The sequence below is a fragment of the Anolis sagrei genome, chromosome 1, assembly GCF_037176765.1.
Source record: "Anolis sagrei isolate rAnoSag1 chromosome 1, rAnoSag1.mat, whole genome shotgun sequence".
Taxonomy (NCBI): domain Eukaryota; kingdom Metazoa; phylum Chordata; class Lepidosauria; order Squamata; family Dactyloidae; genus Anolis; species Anolis sagrei.
In genome coordinates this window covers 58,270,879-58,282,929 of record NC_090021.1, presented here as the reverse complement: position 1 = coordinate 58,282,929, position 12,051 = coordinate 58,270,879, and the positions used below count along the sequence as shown (strand labels likewise).

Genomic DNA, 12,051 nt, shown 5'->3' with positions numbered 1-12,051 from the left:
TTCGCATGCTCCCTAAAGTATGCGGGGCCTTAGATATGCATCCCTGATGTCCAGACATGTGGATCTCACATTGTTCTTCCCAACATAGTGCATTGATGTCACTTGTTAGTTTAAGGGCAACATGTTAGTAATATATTATTAACATATTTAATTTTAGTTACTTTATAATATCATATTTACTTGAGTCTAATGCTCACCTTTTTTGCCTAATTACATCGCTAAAATTCAGGTGCACATTATATTCGATGGTGCATTATACTAGAGTGAATAAGGGTAATTTTTTAAAAATACAGTGTGAAAATTAAAAGTGTTCAAAAATATATACAGGGAATACTGATGTTTGGGAAAGGGCTGTGACTCCTCACCTCCCAGTCACGGCTTTGTTTCATGGCATTCTGTTGCTTTTAGCGATTTTCTCCCTTGTCTTATTCACTGGACTAGTGAGAAAAAGTGCCTGAAGCAAAGAGATGCCTGTACATGTCTGCACAAAAGTTGACTATTTCCTGTCATCTCTGATACCTGTGTCACATTTAAAAAAAACTAAATTAAGATGTTATGTTAGGAGCATAAAATATTGCCTTCTAGAGACCCATGCTGTTGTTCTATCTGCTTGATTAAGAGGAGCTTTCAAGAATTTATTTCAAAATACACAATTCTTGCACTTTTAATAACTATTGGTGTGGTCTTATTTTAGAGCTGTCTCATCATGATAATGCTTTGGAGCATGCCTCAGGTCTGCATACCATCTCTTACTATATGTGGAATCTTAAGTGTACATCAGAACTGATGTTACCTATTCGTAACAGTTCATCCCTTTACAAAAAGGAATGGCTGATGGATAGTTGCGTTTAGGGTAGTCATGAATTCTAATTTATGGAGAAGTGGCCTTTGGTTTATTATTTATTATTAATATTATTTATTATTTGCAATATTTGTATACTGCCCTTCTCAACCTCGAAGGGGACTCAGGGTGCTTTACAGTGTTGGCAACAATTCAATGCCATTGATAAAAATAGTATAAAACATTAAAATTGACCCTCCCCTAATAAAACATTAAACATTATTATGGTTGAAGTTGTCTTCTAGTGAAAAGGTTCTTCTGTCCAGTATGAAGATGGAGAACCATAAAAGACTAAGCAGGGACCGTCATGGCACATGTCAAGAGTTAGCACCTGGACCAAATGAGTACAAGTCACCGGATTATACTTTTTCCAGTTATTATGTTGTGCTTTTGTTTAAATTATAGTAAAAAATGGAACCTGCACATATACTTTAATTCTTGTTTTATGATTTTAGGTTCACTCCATTTCATTACAACTTGTATTGTAGGGGTTTCTTGTCAAAATTTGTTCAGGGGTGTCACTTTTGTCATCCTCTGAGGCTCAGAGATTGTGACTTGCCCAAGGTCACCCAGTGGGTTTGTATAGTTGAGTGAGGACTTGAACTCTGGTCTCCCAGGATATTAATCTAACTCAGATATAGGCAGATTGCTAACAACAACAACCTATCTCCCCAAGGGGACTCAGGGAAGATAACAGTACACATGCAGGGCAAACATTCAATGCTGTTTTGGATAGATAGGACAGAGACAGACAGAACAGAAAGGAGGTATTCTGTGTCGACCTCCAGCTTTTTTGGCGTCTTGGGAGGTTGTGCTCGAATTCAGCCATGGGGGGGGGGGGGGGGGTACTGTCGCCGCATCCTCTATGACGAAGAGCCACCAGGACTTCCTCCTTCCTTTTGGTTGCAGGGCATTTTCTGATCTTTTTCTTTATGGTGTCGTAAAATACTTCCCTGCTTGTTTTAGCGGTATCTAATTTCTCTACTTACAGCTCAAGCTGTTTTCAAACTGCTTGGGTAAACAGTAAGCTAGGCTGACAGTTGAGAGCTCACATGGACCTGGGGCTTTGAACTGGTAACCTTTCAGTTGGTAGATCTTATTATTGCTGATGATTTACCAGCTGTGCTAAAGGCCAGCCCTTTTCTGTCTTCCTTTTTAGGAGTGAATTTTGGTCTCCAGTTTGTGATAAAGGGTTTTATTCACACCAGTAGAATATGCCTATTTAAATATTAAAAGGCATGGGGCACACTTGCAATTAAAGACCAGTTCTCACAGCAGAGTGAAAGCTTAAAAAACACCCTAGATGATATTTCTTGTCACCCTGATGATCATAGGAGTTTGGCCTTAGTTTTTAGAAAGTGTATATTTCTAAGAGAATCTTGTCTATTGTTAGTGAGTTTCTTTGAAAATCTAAGTTGAGCATTTCTCTCTGCCAGCATTCTGATTATAATATAATTGGCTGTAATTACCCTTGTCCTCATTTATTTTCTCTGTTTCATCGAGCGAAATCCCAAGGGTTTAAACATGCAGCCACATTAGCACTTTATAAAGTTACACCATTTCTTCCAGCTCTCTGGAGAAGCATATACATTATTTTTAGACACTGAGGTGTGTTCATTTGGGGGAACAGCATGAGTATCGAAGAAAAAATGCTGATGTTGCCATTTTCAATTATGGTTTAATTACATAATATATGGTAGATTTCCCTCCCCTACTGTTCAAATAATGAAAAGGAACTAGATGAATTTACAGTTGGTGAGACTTTTTAAGCTTTCTCTCTAATCTCCTATGATGAATAGCAGAATTAAAGTGATTAGAGAGTCCAATTTTACACCTGGTTACTTACCAGCAATGTTAGAGAAGCTATTAAATCTGTATATAGGCCATTCAAGGAGCTATTGGGGAACATTGACTCCATATGGATACCATCACTTTGAATTATAAAGTTACAATATACTCATGGCAGAACGGAATATAAGTCAATTAACATCATTTTTTGTTGTGTGCCTATACGTTTTTCTGACTTATGGCGAACTCGAGGTAAACTCTTCACGGGATTTTCTTGGCAAGATTTGTTCGGGGGGGGGGGGGGTTCCCTCTGCCTTCTTTGGAAGCTGAGAAAGCATGGCTTGCCCAAGGAAATTCGAACTCTGATCTTAGGGGCCATAGTCCTATGTTCAAACCAATACTCAACACGGTTTCTGTCCCTTTCACAGAATGGTCACGTTTAATTCCCAGTGAACCTTTTGCATTTTATTTAGGATTACTATTGAACTTTTGTCTCACAACACGCAAGAGAACTTGTATTTGGTCATTAAAGTCAATATTGTAATGTGAGGAACTATGGTTAAAGTAGTCAGAAGGGCCATCAATATGAAGCTTAATGCAGGGATGAGGATTATATGATTATTGTTGGGACTTCAGTCCTTATCAGCCTAAGTTTTCACTGCAAGAGTTAACGATGCCAATAACAATGGCAGGACCATAGTTTCTGCACCATTGATTTAAATAATCAATAGAGAATGTTGTCTGCCCTGAGAGGCTGCTTATTCTTCAGTTTTCTCTGAGTGAACTAGAAGTGATCGTCCTTTAGAAGTCTGAGAAATAAGTAGAAAATACGTTTTAAATTTTTCTCATTGGAGATGCTGATTGTATAGGTTTTATAGTGTATGGATTATGAGGTATGTATAGATTTTAGAAATCATGTATGTTATTTAGAGTATTGTATATTTATTATTGTTGTTGTTGCTCGTTCAGTCGCTTTTGACTCCTAGTGATCTTCTGGACCAGGCCACGCCAAAGCTCCCTGTCGGCTGTGGCTACCCCCAGTTCCTTCAAAGTCAAGCCAGTCACTTCAAGGATATGAGCCTGCTCTTGGTCGGCCCCTCTTCCTTTTTCCTTCTATTTTCCCCAGCATCACTGTCTTCTCCAAGCTTCCCTGTCTTCTCATTATGTGGCCAAGGTACTTCCCTCCAGTGAGCAGTCAGGCTTTATTTACTGGAGTATGGACCTGTTTGATCTTCTTATAGTCAAAGGCACTCTCAGAATTTTCTTCCAGCACCACAGTTCAAAAGCGTCTATCTTCCTTTGCTCAGCCTTCCCTATGGTCCAGCTCTCACATCCGTAGGTGACTATGGGGAATACCATTGCTTTAACTATGCGGATCTTTGTTGCCAGTGTGATGTCTCTACTCTTCAATATTTTATCGAGATTGGACATTGCTCTCCTCCCAAGAAGTATACCATTGCTTTTACTATGCAGATCTTGGTTGCCAGTGTGATGTCTGTACTCTTCACTATTTTATCAAGATTGATCATTGCTCTCCTCCCAAGAAGTAAGTGTCTTCTGATTTCCTGGCTGTAGTCTGTGTCTGCAGTAATCTTTGTGCCTAGAAATACAAAGTCTGTCACTACCTCCACATTTTCTCCCTCTATTTGCCAGTTAGCAAGCAGTCTGGTTGCCATAATCTTGGGTTTTTTATGTTTAACTGCAACCCAGCTATTACACTTTCTTCTTTCACCTTGGTTAGAAGGCTCCTCAGCTCCTCCTCACTTTCGGTCATCAAAGTAGTACATCTGTAGCGGGGAGCGGGGGTCCCCAAAAGATTCCAGGAGGAAGAGGAAGAAGGAAGAGACAGAGACAGCTTTGCAAGTTCACAGAATTTAATGCTTACCCGGGTAAGGGCACCTCAGCTTCAATCTGGCTGGTGAGGTACAAAATACTGATCCAAAACACCCAGTATTTATAGGCAAAATTATCCAGTTCGCACATGCGTACAATCATTTGACATTTACACAATCTAATCAGTTTGTCCTCGAATCGTGGCCAAGAACATTTGTTGGCAAGAACACTTGTTGGCAAAATATTATGTTTTCCACAACTTTCCCTTACATCATCTGACCTCGCTTCCCAGATGATTTACATTGAACCATTAAAATGAATCATAACTTTATATATTTCTTCACACATCATATTATATGATTCCACACATCTTCATCTCTGTATCTTTAACTCATTAAAAGCAAGCATTTCCCTTATTAATCCTCCTTAATTATCTTCCCAATACATTTGTTCTTTCAATTGATCCATTTAAAAAGGTGTATTACATTTTGTCTGCTATTTACTTCAACCAGACAGGAGGTGGCGCGGTTATACCATATCTTCAGATATTCGCTTCTCCCTGGTTTAATAATTATCAAAGTTGTTCTGGGCCCCAACCTTTGTAACCTTCCACAAATAGCTCCTGGCCCAACCTTGGCTTTCTCAAATATTGACATATGATTAGGCCTCCAGCCTCCTGTCCTCCATACCATCTGTCACTTTCCCTTCCACCAGAGAATCACCACCAGAATTCCTTCTTCATGCTATTAAGAATCCCTTTTTAAGGTAAGACTTCATTAAGTTCATTAAGTTATAATTATTTTTCTATTTAGCTGCTGCCACATACCCCACAAAATCTTGTGACGAAGAAAACTCATTTTTCGGAGTCACACCCTTAGTGTGATTATACCACCTTATTTCCCCTGGATAACTGCTGCATCTCTTCTATCTCCAGAGTCATAAGTTGTTTCAATTGACTTCCATGTCGGGCATTTGCCGTAGTAACAATTCTTTCAATCATATTTCTTAAGCAAGCAATCACACAAGGCAGTAGGAACATGATTAGAATACCAATTATCAAGATAACAAATCCTACGACGATGAGATCTTTTAACCATTGGAAATTTGGCAACCAATCAGTTAACCAGCCAAAAACACTCTCTCCCTTTGGGGCGTATCCAATTCTGATGGTAGATACTACTTTCTGTATCTTATTTATATCAGATTCAACCTCTCCTGATTTGTTTATATAGTGGCAACACGTGGTATTTAGAAAAGTACATAGTCCTCCTTCTACAGACAATAGGTAGTCCAAAGCAAGTTTGTGTTGCATCAGGACCCCTGCCAAGGAATCAACTTCTGTCTGCAGAGCTCTTATTCCAGCCACAGTCTTGTTCGCCAGCCTCTCCACTTGAGCTGAGAGTCTCCGAATCTGTTTTATATTTAGAGCTACGCCCACAGCAGGGAACAAGATGGCTCCCAGCCTTTCTCCCTCATTTAAATAAGTTTGATCTGGATCATATCCAAGTGTTTCATCATAAGCTCTTTTCAAACGCTGTTCTTCACGCTCCCTTCTCCAAGTCACCTGGGATTGTTGTTCTGGGTATATTGTCACACCCGCTAACATCAAAGTACCAATCGTGCACGTACCTTCCCAAAATGGCGGCAAAATCTTTCCTGCCCATTGACCACAGATCCAATACAATCCCTGAGACAAGCCACCCTTGGCTACCAACGATTTAGGCACTTCCTGGTGGGCTTCCACCCCTTTTACCACTTTTGCAGGATTTGATTCTCCTCTACTCTGCTGTGGCCCTTCAACAGGTGGTTCTCCCTGGCCCTGAGGCAGCCCTTTGCTAGGAGCCTTTGGTGGATCACGACCCCTGCTGGCTACTTTTGCCTGGGCCTGTTTAATGTGAGTGCCTAATTCTGGTGAAACAACTCCATCAAATCTTTTTACCCTTCTTGAGTGTTCCAAACGGGCTAAGAGGCTGATATCTTCAGAAGCCTCCGTTTTGAATACATGGAGAAGGAGATTGCAATTGGGATAATGACCAAGTTCTATTTGGTGTGTGTGGAGAGGGTTGTCTCTATCTTGGGTCCATCTCTCATCTTTCTCCCAAATAATGCAAGCTGGGGCCTCTGGCGAAGTCCCTTCATGTGTTACTATAGCTTGTCCTGGATCAAGTAAAGTTTCAGTCATCTCATAATTTTGAGGCCTTAAAGCGCTCCATCCCTTTTGACTTAATAATGTTCCTACCATAAGTGGCCATCCCTCACGCTGGGAAGTAGGCCCATGACTACAAATCCAACAGTCAGTAACTTCTGTCTCATTCGCTATGTTCTGAATCATCTGGTGGAATATATTCTGCTCCCATCCTCCCTGCACTAACTTTGGGACAATCACACTCAACACCATCAGGTAATAAGTATTCCACATTCCAAAATGAATAAGCTTTCCCCCATAAAACATGCTTATAACGGTAAGCCAACCAGACCAACCCCACAATAATAAGGAGTCCCACAATTACACTCCCGTCACCAAAAAAGTCCATTCACTCTTCTTTCTTCTTTCTTCTTGCTTGATTGTAGTTTCAAAACTAAGTCTCTCTCCTATTCAGGGCAACTTTATTCTTATATTTTAAGTCTTTGAAGTGTATGTCTTTTTATTTTATTTATGTATGGTTTAATTAGTTCTTTATTCAATCATCCAACTCTTAAATTTATTTGCTGTAAGTCAGGGTCCTCTGCTGTGTAGTCTTCTCTCTTAAGCAGGCTTAGCTCATCCACAATTTTACTTCCTCGTACCCGTGGGAATCAAGTAGCAGACCCCTTTCACTCCTGTCTCAGATGTCACATTCCCCAGGATCTTTCATCCACTTTAAATCTTCTGGTAAAACAGGGGGATACTGTAACAGGTAATTAATTAACATTTTTAAAATCTGTACTTTTTCCTTGATGCTTAATCCTCCTCACTTCCACCTCATATTGCAACAGTTCATCTTCCTTTTACCAATTTAAATTTCTAATATGTTTGAACCTTAAAAAGCATCTCAGTATTTTTAGCAAAGCAACCCCACAACATTCACTTTATCACAGCTCTCCCCACAAAATCTTCTAAATTTAAATGCATCTCAAATTGTCACTACTTTCTCTCTCAGACAGTTTCACAACTAATATCAATTTTTTTCCCAAAAGATTTTCCCAATTTCTTCTCTCCCCGTGAGGGCATTTAAGTGGCCATCTTAAATACTCTCAACACATAATTTTCCCTTTTCAATCTCACCAGGCATTTGCAAACAATCAACCTCACACAACCTCACACAACAAACTTATTCATCCCAAAACTGATTTCATACATACACTCATTTACTCTTTACTGCAATTCTCTTCTCAAAAGGGAATCTAATCATTCACTTCTCACACTTCTTATTCTCACACCTCTCAACAGTTTTCTTCTTTCATTATCTTTAATCCCTCTTTACTTTTGTACTAACATTTCATCACTACTGTAAGACTTTCTTTTACATTCTCATTCTCTCTTTTCAATTATTTTCCCCACATGGTAATCACACACTCTGGTTCTTCTCCTGTGATTAACCATTTCGCTCTTCTGACTTACTTTTTCCTTGCTTTCTCAACATTCTCTCAACATACCTTAACTTTCTTCTTGGATGACTTTCTCTTACCCACATACTTGGTCTTTCCCCATCATGTATTGTTCCAGGTTTTTCCTGAATTTTCCTCTTTTTCCTTTTATTTGAAACCTGTAAAGATTATTTCTCTCACAACACAAACAGCTACACACATTCTTTTTCCTTTTTCTTTTTCTAACCATACACACATTCAAGTTTTCCAGAGAATGTATACAGACATTTTCCCTTTTTCCCAAAAGACAGACACATATTTCACATATTTTTCTTTTCTTTTTTCCTTTTTTTTTTCATTATTTTTCCTCATTTCATCATCATTTCTTTCTTTTTCCTTTTTGGCTTTTTCCCGGAAGCCTATAACCATTAATTTCTTTTCTTTATGAACATACTGACATTTAACAAAGAGACAAAGCAAAAACAGAAACAAACATATGGTTGCAAAGCAGCTAGAAGGGACAATGCATATAGACACAGCCAGATTCCACCATACACAACACATAGGATCAACATAACAATTTCCCTTTACAAAGTGCACTTTTTTTCCCAACCTAAGAGGCTGTGTAGTCTTCTCTCTTAAGCAGGCTTAGCTCATCCACAATTTTACTTCCAAGTATGTGGTAAGTATGTGGGTAAGACCAAGTATGTGGGTAAGAGAAAGTCATCTGCCCCTTGACTGAGAGGCATCAGCTCCCAAAAGCTTACCTTTCCTTCTTCCTGTTCTCCAGCCCCACGTTGGGCGCCATTTTGTAGCGGGGAGCGGGGGTCCCCAAAACATCTGCATATCTAAGGTTATTAATATTTCCCCCAGCAATTTTAATTTTAGCCTTGGATTCGTCAAGCCCCGCACCTTGCATGATATGTTCTGCATACATGTTGTGTAGGTCGGGTGAGAGTAAACAGCCTTGACATACTCCTTTCCCAAAGATACTTTTATATTCTTTTTTCCTACCCCGATAAAAATGCTTCTTCATTTGCTGTCTTCTTCCTCCAGGAATACTTGATGTCTGGTGCTGATATCATTGAGACCAACACCTTCAGCAGCACTAGAATAGCACAAGCTGACTATGGCCTTGAACACATGGTAAGAATATTGTTTGGTTTTCTAGCAATAATATTGGCTTGCTTTTGGATTAGACAGGATTTATAACAAAGTTAGCTTTGGTATTCCTTTGTTGTTTCCCCCACTATGGGTGACAGATAACTGTCCATTTGCTTCTGTTATTTTGTTAGTGTCATTTACATTGATAACAAATGCAGAAGTGCTTGTATAAGCTCACTTCCAAAATCAAAATTAATACCAGTCTGAGTCCATCTGAAGAAGGCAGACTGTGCTCTGTTTTAGCCTTTGAATCCACATGCTTCTTCATGAGGTGAAAGTGGTAGACAAGCATGAAGGGGAAAGAGGGAAATGGCTATGCTATAATATCATAGCTTGTAAATGGTCTTTTCTCTGTACAATCTCAGGACCTCAAGCAGACTATATGACTCTAATATTACTCAATTGTTTTTCTGAGAGCGCACAGATAGCACGGATTTGTTTATTTCAGCTAAAAGGTTATCTGAGTCTTGCAAAGAAGGATTAAAATGACCAGAAAGATAAAGATTAACAGCCACAATGCTCCACTGTTTCATAATAGCTAGTTAACAAAGACTGAAATTGCTCACTTATAATAGGCAGAAGGGAGAGAGCTTGAATCCAGTGATAGGGGGGTGGTATACCTGTAGAACTACAGGCAGTCCCTGAAACAACAGAAAGTGAAAGAAATCTACTCCTCAGAAGGGAAATGCACTCCTGAAAAGGTTATGTATGTATGTGTTCATATCTCTTATAACAGGTTGGTTTAACCTCTGGTTTGTTAGTAAAACTGAATTACCGTGTTGCAAAATGATACATGTCTAAAAAGTGTGTCACCAACATGAAATGTGGAAAGTTCTGGCATATAGGATTTAAGGTATAAAATCAAGCATTTGGAAACCTTGCTAAACAGGCTGATTTCCCTTTTTGTGAAGTACAGCCAAAGCATCTTCTGCAGAGTCTACTGTAAACACTTCACAACAGATTTGTGTAAGTGTCGGAAACAGCCACTAGGTGATGGTTGCTGTTGCCAAATTTTTTGTGACCCCAACATTTGAAGTAGAATAAGGCCCCTTTTACACTGTCATATAATCCAGTTCAAAGCAGATAATCATGATTTTATATGGCATTGTAGAAGGGACCTAAGTGTTGTAGAGAACTGGGACAAATTCTGCTTGTGACCAGAGGGTTCCCAAATTCACCCCAGTCTGATTTTTTATTTATTTATTAAAATAAAATAAGTATACAATGTAAATGTTTGTTGCATACAGTAATAATTTTGGGACTTCTATTGTATTTTCAAATTGCTGAGAGTTCCAACATATTATCAATTGCATTTTCTTTTTGAGTAACACAGATAAGAGAATCAGAGATTTTAAGTTAGTATCAGTTTCCTATTTGCCTGCAGCCTTGTAGGATCCTCTGTAGATATTTCTATAACCAGTTTAAAGTATGTAAAGATAAAGTTTTCCCCTTGAGATTAAGTCTACTTGTGTCTGACTCGGGGTGGGGGTGGGGGGATGATGTGTGTGCTCATCTCTATTTCTAAGCCGAAGAGCCAGCGTTGTCTGTAGACACCTCCAAGGTCATGTGGTCATCATGACTGCATGGTGTACTGTTACCTTCCCACAGAAGTGGTACCCATTGATCTACTCATATTTGCATGTTTTTGAACTGCTAGGTTGGCAGAAGTGGGAGCTCACCCCGCCCCCTGGATTTGAGCCACCAACCTTTTGGTCAGCAAGTTAAGCAACTCAGCGGTTTAACCTGCTGTACCACCAGCTTATCTTTACTTTATTGTTGAGTTGCTGGGTCACTGGCTGCTATTCTTTAACAAAATCCCCTAGTTGCTCTCCTCTTGAGAGTACAGTTATTTTATCTATTATCAGCAAATCAGTGAAGCAATTTTCTCATTCTTCTATATCAGGTAACTCTGGGCTTATCCAATATCTGGCATATACTCATTGTGCTGCCACTATCAAATAAAATAAAATTTTATCAAATGTCTTTTCTTATTCTTCATGTTCAAAAGATACATTTGTGGTGTCATTACGAAGTTCGTATTCTAGCTCTAAGAGATCATTAGCTTCTAGGGTCACCCATTCTTTAAGGCAGTCTAGACAACATGTGTGGAAATAAAGTTGTAGATTGTACAACTTTACCCCAGTCTGATTTTAATCCTCATTGATAGCTCTAACCAAATTAAATGGAGAGCACAAGTACTGGCTTGAGAACTTAAAATAGAAGTGAACTGGTGTTCTTTGCTGCAGTACCAGCAGCGCCTGTGTTTGAAATGTATGGAATCATGCCTTGAGGACTTGCATTGACTTAGCCTTCCAACTATACAGATAATATAGTGTTAATGGGAATATAACACTGATTTTTCTGCCTTCTATTTTTGATCTCCTCACTTTTGTACTCCTCCACTGCCTAGGCTTATCGGTTGAATAAAATATCAGCACAGGTAGCTAGAAGAGCAGCAGATGATGTAACTGCTGAAACAGGTGAGCAATTTTCTTTGTTTTACAACACACTATTTTGCACTTGGATTGTAGGTTACTGTAGGCTACTTGAGTTTACTAGGCTGTCTCTTAAAGTAAATGATTACTGGACATGTCCTCCAGTAAAACTGGCCAAAACAATTTGTGTGTGTGTGTGTGTATACACATACACACACACACACACTAAATTGGATACAATACAAATAAACCGGTTGAATTCATATTGTGCTGCTTGAAGATACATTGAAATGATTAGAACATACAACATTTCAATCTCCCACTAGGAAAAAAATGATTTAAAATAGGGTTTGTGGTCTCGCAACAGCTTTGAAAAAGGTGCTGCTACTTTACAACCAAGAATACTGTAAAAGGGACTAGTAA

General features: G+C 39.0%; 1 protein-coding gene across 1 annotated transcript in view; it reads left to right on the top strand.

Annotated features, from left to right (window-relative positions):
* The window catches only part of MTR (5-methyltetrahydrofolate-homocysteine methyltransferase), an 84,890-nt gene that overhangs the window by 10,128 nt on the left and 62,711 nt on the right, over window positions 1-12,051 (top strand). The window contains exons 3-4 of the mRNA XM_060753870.2: window positions 9,086-9,175; window positions 11,604-11,673. Coding sequence (XP_060609853.2) covers window positions 9,086-9,175; window positions 11,604-11,673 — 160 coding nt within the window. The remainder of the gene's footprint in view (window positions 1-9,085; window positions 9,176-11,603; window positions 11,674-12,051) is intronic.